Here is an 18582-nt window from a genome sequence, read left to right as displayed (position 1 = left end):
GGCGTGGGCTCAACACGCGTTCCAGGTGGTTGCAGACCCCATGGGAAAAACATATGAGTGCGAGTGCAAGCTATGGGACCACATAGGTGAGGACTAAAACATGTTACATACTGTACTACTTTTTTTGCAAAGTTTTTGTTTGAATGAAATGACAAAAAACATGCACCTCTTCAAAAAAAATACATGTATTTTCTGCGTGCATGTCCTGTGCATGATGCAAACAATTAAGGCTGCCAGAGTTCCAGAGATATATATCCTTGGGAGATACACTAAACGCCCGAACATCCAGCCAACATTCAACATAAATGACTTGAGGACAGTAGCGTCAAACAAGGCATCCCAAAAAGCTTGAAAAGCCAAGAGCAAATGGCGAGGTCACGGGTTGTCATGGACAAACTTGAACAAGAAATCGACGCCATGCATTCTGCTGAAAATGGAGGTGTCGCGGATAATGAAGCCATTGAGCAGGATATTGCTACAATGTTATCCGAGATGAACCATCTGGGAGCTATTGACGCATTTGACAACAAGGAAGATGAGCAACAGCAACCAGAGCTTGCCCATGTGCACACTAAAGAGCACCAACATGCTTACATGCAATATCATGAGCTTGATGGTTCTCTAGGTGAACGACATGAAAAAAGGACATCCTACCAGCAGTAGCAGGAAAGGGTGATTAAACCACCCATATTCTCAAACACAAATGGGAGGAAGAGTAAGACGCAAACAACAAAAGCAGCAGCCAAAAAGCCGCGACGCCCCATCAGGCGCGTGGAATTTGGCCCGGACGGCAAACCTCCCGGGATAAGGGCATGCGGATTCTGCAATGTCGTGACCAACCATAATTACCGCACATGCCCACTCCGCACAGATGCCACTGTGAACAAGCAAACATTGTAGAAGCAGATTGGAGCCGCCCGGGTTTCTACCAATGGAGACGACACACGTAACAGCTACACTTGCCGCAAGTGTGGGGGAACTGATGGACATAATGCCCGCACGTGCAAAGTGGGCAAGGAGGTAAGTGGCGCTGAATAGAAATAGGGCAAGGTCTAGAGTTCCAAAAAATCAAACAAAGAGGATGAAGAAGAAGAGTTTGATGAGAATGACGACCAATTAGACGAAGACAATGCAGATGACAGTGTTGGGGATGAGAACTGAAACTGACGATGAAGCTGCCAAGGCTCAAGTAGGAAAGGGCGCCAACAAGGGACAACATTTGGGGCCAGTTAGGAGGAGCTCAAGACTGAAGAATCCATTGTGGTTATGCTGCTGTGTCAACTGAAAAATAAGCTTGTACTCTCAGTTGCACGGTACACAATGAAGAAACATATCAGAAACATTTTCATTACCAAAACTTATTTAGCTTTATCATTGATTTCTCGATCAGTACTATAGTTAAGATATAATCTGTGATTTGTGCCCGCTGGACAAGTGACATTATTATGTAAACCATTTGATAATCCTTTTGCATGCAGTCACAAATGCATATCAAAATACTTATCTGGATTTATGTAACGCCAACACTACTATTGACCAGTAACTTAGCAAAAATATGTTAAGGAAAATTTGAACTCTTATTGTACATCAGTACTGATAATTCTCACTCGTCAGTACAAAGGCACAGTAACCAAACACACCCGTGAACACCTCAAAAAACATCGTTTCAAAAACAAGATGTGTCTACTTCTGCCAGTCCTAGTTCAGAAAGTCCATCAGTACATAAAAATAATTACCTCAAGCAAATGCAAAAATAATACACCTTTACTGATGAAAAACTAATTTATCTATAAAAAATACTTTCAAAGATTATCTTGATATAAACAATACTTTCAAAAAACAAAAATTGTTTTAAAAAACATTAGCATGACACATCTTGGCGAGACGTCGGACAAGAGCAGCAACCTCGTTGACGTTCATGTCCCCGGCAAGAAGCGCGAGTACGCCAAAACCCTCATAGGGGTTGCGCTCCACGGCAAGGAGATGCTGGAGATCGTCTGCACCAGTGAACCAGACAAGGCCGATGAGATGATATCTAGGCTCTGGAGGAAGGCTGGCGGCTCGCATCGTAAGATCCTTGGCCTTGGTGTGCACTACACCAGGGAAGACAAACCTCCCCGGATGGCAGCAGTCCTACAGTTGTGCCTGGAGGAACTCTGCTTGGTGTACCACATCGTAGCGGCCATGAAATGGTGACCCATCCCACTCATTTGCCCTATTTGGTTCATTTGTTTAATTAGTACTCTTGTAAGTCCATCTAGTGCCACCCCTAGTTGGTTTTGGAGTATTGACGACAAACCTAGTTGAGGGACTAATGTGTTTGTGAGAATTGCAGGATAACACAGGTAGAAGTCCCTCATTGATTCGGTTTTCCTAGCAGAGATGACCCCTAAAAATGTATGAATACATTGAAGTCAAAGATGGTATGTGAAGACATTCACATTGAAGACTATGACAAGAGAAGACATCGCATGAAGACCATGGAGCGCGAAGACTTAGATCTTTCGTAGTTCTTTTTCTTCTTTGTTGAGTCAAAGGAACCACCGTACTGTTAAGTGGGCTCCAAGAGAACCAGTCAGAATGACTGAAGTGATGCTTAACCAAAATCCTATGTCTTTGAGTGAAGACTATGAGAGCGAATCTTGTCCAGAGTTGGACAAGTCAGCTTTGCTTGTAGCCCAAGTAAAGTTGCCGTGTGTGTTTGAAATCTGACCGTTGGAACACGTGTCAGTTCCTTAGTGACCCAGGGTCATTTCGGACAAATCAGGTCGGGTTGCCTAGTGGCTATAAATAGCCCACCCCCTACAACCATAAACCGTTGGCTGCTCAGAGTTAAAGTACGGCTTTTGTAGTTTGAGAGCAACCCACCTCGAAGCCTTTGAGAGAGAATTCCCTGCGAGGATAAAGCCCTAAACACCCAGAGCCAAAGAGTGTTAGGCATCGCTTAAGTCTTCCTGTCTGTGTGATCTGAAGACTTATTACACTTGAGGACTATGAATCCTCCAGCCGGTTAGGCGTCGCGTTCTCAGCATCCAAGAGTCATTGTGGATCGCCGGTGAACGAAGTCTGTGAAGGTTTGGAAGTCTACCTTGAAGACTTACCAGAGTGATTGGGCGAGGACTGGGTGTCCTTAGCTCAAGGGTAATAAGGTGAAGACGAGGTCTTCTGAGTTGAATCTCAGCCTCCCTAACCAGACGTACAGTTGTCATAGCAACTGGAACTGGTCCAACAAATCATTGTCTTCAACGAGTCACTGGTTGCATCCTTCCCTTCCCTTTACTTACTGTTGGTCCTAGTGAAGTCATTGTATGATTGCATTATCTTCGGTCTTCACTCAGTGACTGCTTGTTCTGATTGGCTTCACAATATCTTCCTACCTAATCCTTACTGCCTAGCTGCCATTAGTTATTGTGCTTTCACTTCATTGAATACGTGACTATGGTTTACCTAGTGTAATCTACCTTCCACTGCATGGTAATAGGTTTATTTCTATCGTTTGTCTTTGAAACATACATGTTTTGAAGACTTCCATAAAAATCGCCTATTCACCCCCCCTCTAGTCAATCATAGCACTTTCAATTGGTATCAGAGAAAGGTACTCCCTTGTTCTGTGTGATTCGGTTTAAGCACTTGGAGTTTTAGCTATGTCGACTGCAGGGATAATTAAAGTCTCCGCTGCGTGCCCCGTCTTCGATGGAACTGACCCTACTGGAAGAATAAGATGCGCATGCATCTTGAAGCCATTGATGTCGACCTATGGTATGTCGTCAAGAACGGCGTTCCCAAGGCTGGAGAAGGTGTCACTACTGCTGATGTCAAGAAGTTCGTTCAACTGGACTCTACTGCCAAGAATATTATCTGTGGTCATCTGACCAAAGGACAGTATGGTCGCGTGAGTGCTTTGGAAACATCTAAGCTAGTCTGGGACTGGCTCTCCAAGGTTAACGAAGGCGTCTCAACCCAGAGAGATCAGAGAATCAGTGTCCTTGGCAACCTCTTCAACCACTTCAAGAGAAATGATAATGAAAATGTCCAGCTCACGTTTGATCGACTCACTGACATCACAAATGAGCTTCAAGCTCTCGGCGCTACTGAGATCACCAAGCATGAAGTCGTCAAGACACTCCTGAGATCACTTGACAGTTAGTTTGACACCCTAGCCCTGATGATTCAAGAACGTCCTGATTTCAAGACACTAGATCGGTCTGACATACTTGAGAGGCTCAACACACACGAGTTTCAGCTTTCTGAGAAAAGAGAAAACTACAGTCCCAACTATGGGCGAACTCGTGCCTTGAAGGCAAAAGCTGTCTCCTCATCTGAAGAAGTATCTGACAGCAGTTCTGATGATCCTGAAGACATTGGAAAGGAGCTTGATATGCTTGTGAAGAAGTTCCAAAAATTCACCAAGAAGAAAGGCTTCAGAAAGTCTTCACGATCAAGCTCAAGGAATGATGAAGCTTCTGCTCATGACTGCAAGAAGAGGACATGTCACAAGTGCAAGAAACCTGGCCACTAAATCTCTGAGTGTCCACAGTGGGACAATGAGAACAAGAAGAAGAAGAAGAAGAGCAAGGAGTATGACTCTGACGACAAGAAGAAGAAGAAGAAGAAATACTCAAAGTCTTCATCCAAGTCTTCCTCAAAGTCTTCATCACACAAGAAGAGTTCATCTGGCAAGGCACATGCGTTTGTTGGCAAGGAAATGGATTCTGAGGAGGAGTCCGCTTCTGAGGAGGCGGAGGTGGAGTCTGAGGAGGAGTCCGATTCTGGCATTGGGAGTCTGGCCACAACATACGTTGCCAAGTCCATCTTCAACACTGAAGACAATGACTTCATCACCGACACCGATGCAAATGACAAGGACTACTCCGCTCCTTCCTACTGCTTCATGGCACGTGGTGCCAAGGTAAACACACGCACTACTCACTATCAAACATCTAGTGACGATGACTCTGATTGTGGTTCCAAACCTAGTTACAGAACACTTGCTAAAATTGCAACTGAACAACAGAAAGCTATGGAACACATTCAAAAACTGATAGACAAACGCGATGATCTATTAGACGCTGAAATGACTCGATCTCAGTCCTTAATTGAAGACATAAAAAATCTTCACGTTAAGTATGAGGAACTTGAAAGTCATCATGAAACAATCTCAACCACTCATGAAAGGCTTTCCTATGATTATCTTCAAAGGAAGCAATATCTTGAGAAATTGAGAGCGACTCATGAAGATCTTCAAAAGGAAAACGAGTCACTTCGCACCGAACAGATCAGTTCAGCTCACGAAGGATTTGAACCACCATGTCTTAAATGCATTGAGCGTGATAACGCTACTTCTGTTGCTGAATGTTCTACTGCTGCTACTATTGCAATATCTTCAACTGTTGATGTGGTAACTAACCCCTCTGCTGAGGATACCACTGCTTTTGCTGATGAGAATGCTAGGTTGAAGACATTGCTTGAAAAAGGGATGTACAAAAGTCTCAAAGGGCATCAGACACTATGTGATGTCCTCAAAAGGCAGATCCTGAATCGAAACCCTAGGAAAGAGGGTGTTGGGTTCGAAAGAAAAATGAATGTTGATGGCTCTTACTGGAAACCTGAGCAGTACCTCAAAACCACAAGGGTTGCTGCAAAGGAACCTTCAGCGGATACATCCACCCTGTCTGGATTCACTTGTGCTAATCCCATTGTTATTGATGAATCCTTGAATGCAGACTATAAACTGTTTAAGAATCAGAATGGTGAAGTGTTTTCCAGGTATATTGGTACTAACTGCAGGAATGGGCCGCCTATGAAGAAGGTCTGGGTGCCGAAAAGGTGTTTGGAGAATCTTCCTGTGAATGTCGTCATGACACCACAAGTGAAGAAGTCAAATCCCAGACCACAGGCTTCATACAGCCCAAAGGCTTCATATAGACAGAGGACTCACCTGAGTCGCACTAATGCAAATGTTTTGCAGGGAAGCCATACTCAGGCCTATGAATATGAGCATGATTCATCAAACGGCCATGTTCATAAGACCAAGAACTATTCTGCTTATTCTTATGAGTACTATTGTCCACCTGCAAGACTTTTTGCTACGGCTCCAAAGCCAAAGTTCTCAGATGCTGCACTTAGACTCATTGCTTCGAAGCCACCCTTGAAGATGTGGGTGGCTAAGAAAGCTTAACTCTCTTTTGCAGGGAAAGGTCTCGAGACGAAAACCAAAATCGTCTGATGCTATTGCTGGGGACCTTACACATCTTGTAGGGCGCAAGATCAAATGCCCAAATGGTCTTATTATGTACTTTGTTCCTGAGTCGCTTGCTACTTGCCCTATCAGTCCTAATCTCGATCTAAGCTTTAATAATCCACTGGTTCGTCAAATGTTTTTGATTCACAATTCTCTTCGTGAAGCCTATCCCCCTAACTACACTGTAGGGTACGACACCAGCAGCTTCAGAATGGATTATTGATAGTGGGTTTACCAATCACATGACTGGCAAGCGAAGCCTTCTCATGGACTCAACTTTACGTCCATCTGACAAAAGTCACATCACATTTGCTGACACTGGTAAAAGCAAGGTATTGGGTCTAGGTAGAGTTGCAATCTCAAAGGATCAACACATGGATAAAGTCATGCTTGTTGAATCCCTTGGTTTCAACTTCATGTCTGTCTCAATGCTTTGCGATTTAAACATGATTGTGATGTTTGGAAAATACCGTTGCCTTGTACTAATGGAATATGACAAGTCTCTAGTGTTTGAAGGGTATCAGAAAGATGATTTGTACATGGTAGATTTCTCAGCAGGACCACAACTTGCAGTATGTCTTCTAGCAAAAGCTTTTGAATGCTGGCTCTGGCATCAAAGGCTAGGGCATGCTGGGATGAGGAACCTCCACACCCTTGCAAGGAAGAAGCATGTCATAGGCATCGAGGACGTCAAGTTCAAGAAGGATCACTTATGCGGTGCCTGTGAAGCAGGAAAGATGACGAGGGCCAAGCATCCCTCGAAGACAATCATGACAACGACTCAACCCTTCGAACTGCTCCACATGGATCTTTTCGGACCCACTCATTACTCAACTCTTACTACTACTGCTTGTCTCTATGGCTTTGTCATTGTTGATGATTATTCAAGATATACTTGGGTGCATATAATCCTCTACAAGACTGAAGTGCAGGATGTCTTCAGACGCTTCGCCAATCGAGCAATAAACAACTATGGCGCCAAGATAAAGCACATCAGAAGGGACAATGGCACTGAATTCAAGAACACTGGCCTGGATACATATCTTGATACTTTGGGCATCACACATGAATTCTCAGCTCCGTACACGCCACAACAGAATGGCGTCGTCGAACGCAAGAACAAAACACTTATTGAGATGGCTCGGATGATGCTTGATGAATACAAGACTCCAAGAAAATTCTGGCCTGAAGCCATTGACATTGCATGCCATATCATCAACCGTGTTTATCTTCACATGCTTCTGAACAAGACATCCTATGAGCTCCTTACTAGCAAGAAGCCAAATGTCAGTTACTTCAGAGTATTTGGCGCCAGGTGCTGGATCAAGGATCCACATCATACTTCAAAATTTGCACCAAAAGCACATGAGGGTTTTATGCTTGGATATGGAAAGGATTCGCACTCCCACAGAGTCTTCAATCTCTTTCATTATAAAGTGGTTGAAACAGTGGATGTGCGGTTCGATGAGACTAACGGCTCACAAAGAGAGCATCTGCCAAATGTGTTAGATGAAGTTCCATCCAGTGAATCAATCAAACTTATGGGAACTGGAGAAATCATACCTTCTAAAGCTCAACCTAAAGAGGAAGTTATCATCTCCGCACCTGATCAACTTGAAGACAATGCTTAGCCTGAAGACAATCCCTCTAACAATGACAATGATTAGCAAGAGCAAAATCTTCGTCCTGTACATCCTCGTGTTGCAAATGAAGTGCAGATTGAGAGAATAATTGATAGCATCAATGGACCAGGTCCACTCACTCGTTCAACGGCAACACAGCTAGCAAATTTTTGTGGGCACTTCGCATTGTCTCAATAACTGAACCCAAGAAAGTTGAAGAAGCCTTCATGGAACCTGAATGGATTCAAGCTATGCAAGAAGATCTTCAACAGTTTGAGCTGAACAATGTATGGGAACTGGTTAAGTGTCCTGATCCTCGGAAGCACAATATAATAGGCACCAAATGGATATATCGCAACAAGCAAGATGAGCATGGTCAAGTTGTCAGAAACAAAGATCGTCTCGTTACTCAAGGATACACTCAAGTTGAAGGGATTGACTTCGATGAAACATTTGCTCCTGTGGCTATACTTGAAGCCATACGCATATTGCTAGCCTATGCAAATCATCATAACATACTTATATATCAAATGGATGTGAAGAGTGCTTTTCTCAATGGCAAGATTGAAGAAGAAGTGTATGTTGCACAACCGCCTGGTTTTGAAGATCCAAAACATCCTTACATGGTGTACAAGCTCAAGAAGGCACTGTATGGCCTCAAACAAGCTCCTCGGGCTTGGTATGACACACTCAAAGACTTCCTGAAGACCAAAGGCTTCAAATCTGGTTCCCTCGACCCCACTCTCTTCACGAAGACATACGATGGTGAACTGTTTGTGTGCCAAATATATGTGGATGACATTATCTTCGGCTGCACCAATCAGAAATACAGTGAAGAGTTTGGATATATGATGCAAGAGCAATATTACATGTCCATGATGGGTGAGCTGAAGTTCTTCCTTGGTCTTCAAATACGTCAGCAACGCAATGACATCTTTATATCTCAAGAGAAGTATCTCAAAGATTTCCTGAAGAAGTTTGGTATGCAAGACTGCAAAGGCTTCACGACGCCAATGCCAGCCAAACATTATCTGGGTCCCGACGACAATGGTAAAGAGTTCGATCAAAAGGTATACCGCTCCATGATTGGTTCTTTACTTTATCTATGTGCATCTAGGACAGATATTATGCTTAGTGTTTGCATGTGTGCTCGATTCCAAGCGGCACCAAAGGAATCGCATCACTTAGCTGTGAAGCGAATTCTTCGATATTTGGCTTACACCCCAACTCTAGGATTATGGTATCCAAAGGGCTCAGAGTTTGATCTGGTTGGATTCTCGGATGCTGATTATGCTGGTGACAAGGTGGATCGCAAGTATACATCAGGCACATGTCATTTTCTGGGACGGTCACTTGTATGTTGGTCTTCAAAGAAGCAGAACTGTGTATCTCTCTCCACTGCTGAATCTGAATACATTGCTGATGGATCTTGCTGCGCTCAGCTTCTGTGGATGAAGAAAACACTCAAAGACTATGGCATTCATCTGAAGCAAGTGCCACTCTACTGCGACAACGAAATCGCCATCAATATTGCCAACAACCCAGTTCAGCACTCGAAGACAAAGCACATTGAAATTCGTCATCACTTTCTCAGAGATCATGTTGTGAAGGAAGATATTGATATCATACACTTCAACACTGAAGAGCAATTGGCAGATATCTTCACCAAGCCCTTGGATGAGAAGAGATTTTGCAAGTTACGGTGTGAGCTAAATATCTTGGAATCCTCAAATGTCCTGTGATCAGGCACACATCCTAACACTTATGCATATTGATGACTTAGATGTGCAACACACGAAGTAAAGTATATCTTCAATCAATGAAGACATACATTCTAAGTGTGCATACATTAATGTGGAATTTGACGTCGGAGCGCCACGATAATTGTGTGCCGTGTCTGGGTCTAATACTTCCTATACGGTGGGTAACGCCACCACCAAATTCTTCTGTTTGAAGTGTTTTGCCCATGGCGTTACATTTGCTATGTCTTCACATCTTGTTTGTCTTCATTCTCAACTTGTCTTCATGATTATCCTCACTATGTTGGTTTGGTTGTCTTTCTCACATATATGTACATATACTAGTGTTCTGTCCTCTACAGCATTCACTTATAGCTATGTCTTCTTGTTGAAACTTTTGAACTAAGTGAATGTGATCGGACCCTAACCTCTCTATGCTTTGTATCTCAAACTCTATCTCTCCAAATCATAAGCATTCTCTTGAAACTATCGAATGTCTTCTCTGCGTCCTTGTCTGCAGAAGATACCGAGACAAACATTAAGTCCATTTTCAATGCTAATTCCTTCACATGAAACCCGGAGAAGTGGGAACGACCACCCGACAATCCAGGCGTGCGTGGGAACGTGGAACAATCTCCGATATGTTGCATGATGGCCACGTGTCCTTCAGATGTGAATTGCCAGGGGCACCTGTGTAATAACACTGTGCCGTCCCTGTCTCTATAAATACACGTCTCACCACAGTCATTATCCTTTCTTCCACTCTCGCACGAACCCTAGAGCCACTGCTAGCCCTCGACAACACCATCTTCACGCCGGCCGCGAACATTGTCTTCTCCGCCGTCGCCATAGGTGTCCTCCGTCGCCAAGTTAGGGCACAGACGATCGAACTGCTCGGCCTCCTCTTCCACTCCGTCTAGCAGTTCTTCGTGTGGTAAAGAAAACTTCCTTTTTACGGCCCCTTTGATCCTATAGATTCATCACTTTTTGCCACAAGAAGTTTCAATTCACACAAGTTGGATCTATTTCATACTGCATCTCATAATATGCCTAGTATGTTCACTTATGCTTCACAAAGTAGTTAGATTCCTCACTTGTATTGATCCATGGATTCGTACAAATCTGGAACCAACTCTTTATCTATGAGTGAATGTCTTCGCACGATGAGGTCAATGTCTTCTAAACTGATTTATCTTCAAAATCTTCTGAGAATGCATATGACCTCTTCCCCTTCCCTCGCACCTTAATGCTGTCACAGGTACATGTCCGTGGGAGAATCCCTTGGTTCTCATAGTCTGCATTCATTTGCAGAATTCTTACAGTATCATATAAATTCTCCCAAAGCCAGTTCCTGTTTGTCCAGCAAGCGAAAGCCTTTGAACGTATTGAAGCCATTCAGTTTGAAGTTCATGGCTGCAGAGAAATCAGTGAGGAAGGGTGGCAGATAGCGTCGTGGGGGAACATCAAGAGATTTGCCTGATGACCTCTCAGAGCTTTACAAGACAGATCCTGAAGAGGATTACAATCAGCGCAAGACCCAAATCCAAGGGATTCGAAGATATTGGGCAGAACAATGGTTCAAATACCGGTTTGTGACCCAGGAATATGCTGAGAAAAATGCCATTAAGCGACCTTGGGGAGACATCCTATACAAAAATCTTCAACCCAGGTCCAGAGACGAAGCCATTGATCAAGGCTTCCATCCCTGCATGTTCCGAGGACCACAGCCTGCAGATGCACACCCATCGTCACTACTATGGTGTCGTGACGACAATCTGTTCAAACGCAACTTCGAGTTTGCCGAGAATTCGGCGAAACAGAACAAGAAGTCATTGGGACTAGACTTCAACCCTGGTCCCTCTGCTCCCCGTGCCGATGGCACCCGCGAAGCTAAACCCAATCTTGTTGGGCCCTTCTACAACCTGGAAGGTCTCATCACTCATATCATGGTTCAAGGGACAGCCGTGGATGAGCCTGCAGATGACGCTGAATCTGATGAAGCGCCTGCACCGCCGAAGCCAAAGAAACTGAAGAAGCCTAAAGGTTCAAAGCCTACCTCAGCACCAAAAATCTCACGGGCGAAGCCACTGGCTACTGCTCCTCCTGAAGACAGTGTGCAGTCTGAAGATTTATCATGCATCTCCAAGCCTTCAAGAGTCCGGATGCCTCTGTAGCACACCAGCCAAGAACTGACTGCTGCTGCTATTCTACGCAACGATGCCATTGATCTATCTAGCGATCAAGATCTTGCAGATGACGCTCTTGAGCAACTGATCAAGAGCAAAGAAGAAGTAGAAATCTTCAATGATTTGCCTCTCTTTGACGTGGCAATCATCGACAACTTCATCGATGAATGGTTTGACACGCCCAACCTCAGCTTTGAAGAACTGCAACTTCCAATTAGCCTCAGTGTCGCCTTCCATGGCGCCATTGCTTCAGAGCTAGCTCTAGCTCAGCGCATCGTTGAACTGAAGCAAAAGATCGACTTTGAGAAAGCTCAGTTCAAGAAGCATATGGCCAAGCAGCGTGCAAGAGGTCAAGAACTTCAAGATCATGCTGCGCGAGCTCAAAGAAGCCTTTCTCAAGAAGCGTGAAGAAGCTCAAGGTTCTCGTGAGCGCATGAAGAGCCTGGCTGACAAGTGTTTGCAAGGCTACAACGAGGCTGAGAAGAGCAAGGCCCTTGGGCGTCCTGGGATCGATCCCAGGATGGCTGCAAAGAAGAAGAAGAAGCCCGCTGTGGCCGAACCCGACGCACCAAGGTAGGAAGCACATCCCATTGTATTCCCAGCCAGCATGACTGGCTCGAAGCCAAAGGTCAGGTCAACCGCTTCAGAACTGAAGAAGACGAGGACTGCTGAGGCTGAAGCCAGAAAGAGGAAACATCCTAAAGCCTCTGATGCTGCTCTCTCCAAGAAGAAGCGCAAGACCAAGAAGGATCGGGCTGCTCCCACAGAGCCCTTAGTTGTTGAACCTATCTCAATGGTTCGCCCTACATCTACACACCAAGAGCGCCAACTGATTGTCCATGAACCTGCTTCCACAGAGGCTCATGCAGCTGAAGACATTCCAGCAGTTGATCCCACCACTGCTGAAGACATTGGTCACCATGACAATGTTGAAGATGATGTAGTTCTTCCTCAGATCGAGCACCAACAGGTATCATCGCCTGTGCTTACGCACAGCAAACTCATCAGCATTGGTCGTCCTCTGACGCCAATTGCTCAGGATGCATCATGGGCTGATCACCCACAACAACAAGTCACACCACCCCGGCAAGAAGAATAAGACGACTTTGAGGCCCAACCAACTCCATCTCCAAAGGCGTCGCCAGCGTTCCGCAGGCTTCGCAAAGGATCAAGGTCTCAAGTCCCTCCTTCCAGCATTCCAGAAGGAGAAGTGCCTCACCAATCTGTTGCACGTCAAGTGTTTCCAGGTGCCACTCCTACTGTGACTGAATCCGAAGCCAAACTGGCTGAAGATGTTCTGGCTGCATCAGCCGATGAAGAAGAAACCTCAAGAGTTGCTACACCCCCGTCTCACAAAGAAGCTGTTCTCGAGGAGAACGTGTCTGTGCCCGACCCTCCAGCTCATCAAGTGGAGGTTGAGAATCTTGTGGCTACCACCACCAACACAAATGAAGCCAATGACGTAGTCATGGCTGAAGCAAATGTGGAGCCTACATCAACCCATGAACCAGAAGTTAGTGAAGCCAATGATGCTACTGCTCCTGTTCCTGCGCCTGCTGCTGGTCCTTAGTTTTACTATCATGTTGAGCACAGGCCTCAGGTACAGAAGCCAATGCCAAGCTTGCCTAGGTTTCCAGGTCCTGCATCAGCACCTGGGTCCTTTAATGTCAACGGCTTCAAAGCAGACAACACTTTCTTTAATAGCTCCAAGAACCCCTACTCAAGGGAAAGAATATCTTCTGATCGGTTCTGGAGCTATCCGCAGCGAAGTTATTACTCATGCATTCTGTACAATCAAGGTCGCATCTTCCCCCATATGCGTCTTGACACCGAAGCAATAACTAGTCTGCCTTGCTTGGAAGAAGCTCTGGATTGCTTCAAAGAGGTTGGATTGTTGCCTTTCATCACCGACCAAGAGCACTGGAACGAAGAGTTGCTGCTCCAATTTTATGCCACTCTTCACATACGTGGCTACAACAGAGATCCGAAGACTTGGGTCCTCGAGTGGATGACAGGAAATGTTCATCCGAAGACTGGTCTGCCCACTCCTGGAGATCTCTATGAACCTGGCTGTCAGCTTCACAGTGAAGCTATGGAGAGCATCTTTCAGAAGCCTGAACCAAACATGAGTCAGATGCTTAGTATGATGAAGCCTTTGCCTCCAGATGCTGCATATCCTAAGGAGTTCTTTGTTGAAGACCTTGAGTATCTGCCACGCACTATCTATCACATTATGAGGCGAACTCTCTGGCCCATCGAAGGACATTCTCCACATGCAAAGCTGGAAGGTGCAATGAAGACTTTGGTCTTCTATATTCTTCATGGCAAATGCTTCAATGCACAAGACTTCTTCATCCGCCAACTTGCTGCATCAGGATCTGATCTTTTTGGCTTGAAGTTCTATGCTCCATGGATAATGCCGCTGATCAAACTTCACTCAGCTATCTCATATCATCCCTCTGCTCGAAATCATCAGATCTTTCTGCCTGACGTGGATATGTCCGTTGAAGCCATCTATCAAGAGCCTGCCAAGGAGCCTCTTAGTCTTCAGAATGCTGAGCATCAAAGTTTCTCTCAGAACATTGAAGGAGTTGAAGCAGTCACTCGTGTTTATCCTCTGGCTGGTACTACACGTGCACCTCATCGTGCCCTCACTGAAGCCACTGAAAGCACTATTTCCCAACGGCCCAAGAAGCGATCTCGTGTTCTCAATGACCGAGAGCTTCTGGTTGCCCTTCATCAGAAACAAGATAGGCATCATGACTGGCTGAAGCGCCAAATGCAAAGCCTCTTGGTGGATGTCAACTGCATTCGCAATCTTGCCACCCAGAATGCCTTCGTTGCCCATGAAACCTGTCCGCGTACATGGAAAGGGCTGACGCTTATGTTCTCTGAGGATGATCTTCACGAGGATGGCTTCCCTGAACATTTCAAGTTTGACTCCACACCTCCCCGAAGGACTGTGCTGCGACGAACTCCATCTCTTGAAGACTCTGAGTTCTCTTCCTCCGCGGCAACTGTGAATGCCAGAGTGATCGAGGACGAAGATGATGCTACTTCACCGCCCCCTACTTCAGCATGCATCCACATTGCCCCGAGTTCGTCTGCACCGCTTAACAACACCGACGACCTTGTTGCTTCACCTACTCCTCATGGGAACGAGTAGGTGCTCTATGTCTTCAAACCTTTTTGGTCCTTACTGACAATAGGGGGAGAAGCATATGAGTTTGATAGTCTTCAAGCGGGTCCATATGGGCGGTTACTTTATGTTTTTCCTGGTGTTTACAACTCTCGTTTTGATACATTTGGTTCTTTGAGTTGTAACACTTAAATTCGATGGTAGTCTGCTACTTATTTGCTATTCTGTCATGCGATGATAAATTCTGCATGTGCGACGATAAATTCCACACTTAGATCATTTGCATACGTCCATTTTTCATTATGCATGATCTTCACATACTTTTCATGCATGATGAATTGTCATCATAAGTTGAAGAGGATCTCCACAAGTACAACCTGCCATGTGCATTTGCATTCCAAAAGCAAATTCCTTATATGCACATCTTCAGGGGGAGCCCTTGCAACTTATGAAGACAATTTCTTATCCTTTACAACATCACATATTATATTCCCTGTTGAAAACTTCAACTAGTTTGTCATCAATCACCAAAAAGGGGGAGATTGTAAGTGCATCTAGTGCCACCCCTAGTTGGTTTTGGAGTATTGACGACAAACCTAGTTGAGGGACTAATGTGTTTGTGAGAATTGCAGGATAACACAGGTAGAAGTCCCTCATTGATTTGGTTTTCCTACCAGAGATGACCCCTAAAAATGTATGAAAACATTGAAGTCAAAGGTGGTATGTGAAGACATTCACATTGAAGACTAAGACAAGAGAAGACATCGCATGAAGACTATGGAGCGCGAAGACTTAGATCTTTCGTAGTTCTTTTTCTTCTTTGTTGAGTCATAGGAACCACCGTACTGTTAAGTGGGGTCCAGGAGAACCAGTCAGAATGACTGAAGTGATGCCTAAACCAAAAACCTATGACTTCGAGTGAAGACAATGAGAGCGAATCTTGTCCAGAGCCGGACAAGTCAGCTTTGCTTGTAGCCCAAGTAAAGTTGCCATGAGAGTTTGAAATCTGACCGTTGAGACACATGTCAGTTCCTTAGTGACCCAGTGTCATTTCGGACAAATCAGGTCGGGTTGCCAAGTGGCTATAAATAGCCCACCCCCTACAACCATAAACGGTTGGCTGCTCAGAGTTAAAGTACGACTTTTGTCGTTTGAGAGAAACCCACCTCGAAGCCTTTGAGAGAGAATTCCTTGCGAGGATAAAGCCTTAAACACCCAGAGCCAAAGAGTGTTAGGCATCACTTAAGTCTTCCTGTCTGTGTGATCTGAAGACTTATTACACTTGAGGACTGTGAACCCTCCAGCCGGTTAGGCGTCGCGTTCTGAGCATCCAAGAGTCATTGTGGATCGCCGATGAACGAAGTCTGTGAAGGTTTGGAAGTCTACCTTGAAGACTTACTAGAGTGATTGGGCGAGGACTGGGTGTCCTTAGCTCAAGGGGAATAAGGTGAAGACGAGGTCTTCTGAGTTGAATCTCAGCCTCCCTAATTAGACGTACAGTTGTCACAGCAACTAGAACTGGTCCAACAAATCATTGTCTTCAACGAGTCACTGGTTTCATCCTTCCCTTCCCTTTACTTACTGTTGGTCCTAGTGAAGTCATTGTATGATTGCATTATCTTCTATCTTCACTGAGTGACTGCTTGTTCTGATTGGCTTAACAATATCTTCCTAACTGATCCTTACTACCTAGCTGCCATTAGTTATTGTTATTTCACTTCATTGAATACGTGACTATGGTTTGCCTAGTGTAGTCTACCTTCCGCTGCATGGTAATAGGTTTCTTTCTATCATTTGTCTTCGAAACTTACATGTTTTGAAGACTTTCATAAAAATCGCCTATTCACCCCCCCTCTAGTCGATCACTAGCACTTTCAACTCTATCCTGAATTTTTCATCAAACTTGTTTCCCAACTAGATGTACTAGTGTGGTTTGTGAAAGTGGATGCACTACTGCATTTTCTCAACTAGATACACTATAAATGTATTTTTGAACCTGATACACTGGATTACTATTTAAAAAATCTTGTAGAAGATTAATTTGTGAAGTTGATGTACTAGTGTAGTATCTGATCTTGATCTGTTAGTGTAGTTTCTGTACTCAATGTATTAAAAAGATGTTTCTAAACTTGATGTAGTGAAGTAGTTTTTGAATTTGTCTAATGTTATTTTCATAAGCAAAAAACCTAAGAACTTGCTGAAGCACTGGTATGTGTTGTCCTATTCAACAAAAGTAAACCAACTAGTACTAAAGCAGCACATAGAACATTGGCTCAAACTATGTATAATCCAAAAAGAAAAATAACATGATGTACATGAATTTAATTTCAGAACTTTGTTTAATAATTTCATGAATTAATTATGCTATATAAGCATCGACTTCATGGAGTCATCGCTTGTAAAACAAAACAAAAATGAAGAATTCAAACATCAAAGTAATGCTAATCTTCAAAATGTCTCTTCCCTTGCAGGCCCAAGCACCTCAACGAGATGCTGAAGCATGAGAGGTTGTTCACATTTGCCGGTTTCAGCATTGAAAGCGACAAAGAGAAGATGAAGATGTCGGTCCTTCCGATGATCAACCCCAACAAGTACGTCGACATTCGGTGCATCTGGAGAGTTCCATACACCGGAAAAGAGTACAACTCCTTGACTGATGTTGCAGCCAGCGTAATCCACCCATTCTACAAAGGAATGAAGAAGAACATCGACACACTGGAAGACCACAAACTATGGGGGGTCAGCCTGCTGCCCGACAACCTCATCGAGTACGGGAGTAGATGTGTATGCCACGTACAAGTCATGGAACATCATCGACAATATCACAAATGGTTGGGAAATTTCAAAAGCGCGGGAGGCTGAAAACTACTATGACCGCCCCTTTCGCCCCTTTTAGAGATTAAGATACATCAAAGCCCGCCTTCATTTTCCTTCCGCTTGTGCTTGCCTTTTATCTTGTTGTTTCAAATTAGTAGTTTTCTCTTGTTGGGCTGAACCAGTATGATTATTTCATGCTTGTCATGATTGAACAGGTTTATTTATGTCATCAAGTACATTGTTTTGCTTATCTCATTATATAAGATTGGTAGCTTCGTATTTTGTTAATCGATCAATTCAAATTCAATGTAGCTTCTGAATGGAACTTTGTGGCTGCTCTAAAGTACTAGTTATGAAGCAACTAATCACACAATGTTGTTCCATGTGTAGTTTAGATTCAGTATTGTATAGAAAAAATAACATTGAAAACAGTTAGCACAATTTCAGTTGCTTAACAACGCTTCAAAAGTTAAAGCAGTAATTCTTAGTACTTCATGTACTGTTCTCATTCATATGTATCTGCTAGAAAATTAACAAGTACTACAAATAGAAAAAGTTAAGAAGAATCAGCACACACTTATGTTGGTCTCTTGCAGACTAAGAATGACATTACTAGTACACTTGATCGGATAGTACATACTTACTACAATAAAAAGTACAAAGAAGCATCAGTCCGTATCCCCCCAAAAAAAATGTCAGACTCAGAACATAAGTGCTATTATGACTGGACTATCAGTACAACTTAGTCTACACGCAAGTACCATAGTGCTGAAAATGACACCAGAAGACCCTTGAGAATAATCACAAAAATAAACAAAAAACAAGGCAAAACACTTCA

At 44.0% G+C, this 18582-nt stretch overlaps 1 protein-coding gene across 1 annotated transcript; it reads left to right on the top strand.

The window, feature by feature from the left end:
- Positions 1-1866: 1866 nt before the first annotated feature.
- Positions 1867-18086, top strand: LOC147984731 (uncharacterized). The gene is made up of 3 exons (XM_087541232.1): positions 1867-2192; positions 17399-17711; positions 18057-18086. Exons 1-3 carry the CDS (start codon positions 1867-1869, stop codon positions 18084-18086), a joined length of 669 nt encoding a protein of 222 aa, XP_087397358.1.
- Positions 18087-18582: the final 496 nt, after the last annotated feature.

Source organism: Triticum urartu, chromosome 2A (assembly GCF_056163025.1).
Source record: "Triticum urartu cultivar PI428250 chromosome 2A, HENAU_Tu73, whole genome shotgun sequence".
Taxonomy (NCBI): Eukaryota; Viridiplantae; Streptophyta; class Magnoliopsida; order Poales; family Poaceae; genus Triticum; species Triticum urartu.
The sequence above is the reverse complement of the archived record's forward strand: the minus strand, read 5'-3'. Positions and strand labels throughout refer to the sequence as shown.

What these genes read in the sequence shown, in the direction of transcription:
- LOC147984731 (XM_087541232.1), top strand. Translation starts at nt 1,867, where the DNA reads ATGACACATCTTGGCGAGACGTCGGACAAGAGCAGCAACCTCGTTGAC. An exon ending in ATCGTAGCGGCCATGAAATG is followed by an intron (nt 2,193 to 17,398) that starts GTGACCCATCCC and finishes CTTCCCTTGCAG; the next exon opens with GCCCAAGCACCTCAACGAGA. An exon ending in TCGAGTACGGGAGTAGATGT is followed by an intron (nt 17,712 to 18,056) that starts GTATGCCACGTA and finishes AATTCAATGTAG; the next exon opens with CTTCTGAATGGAACTTTGTG.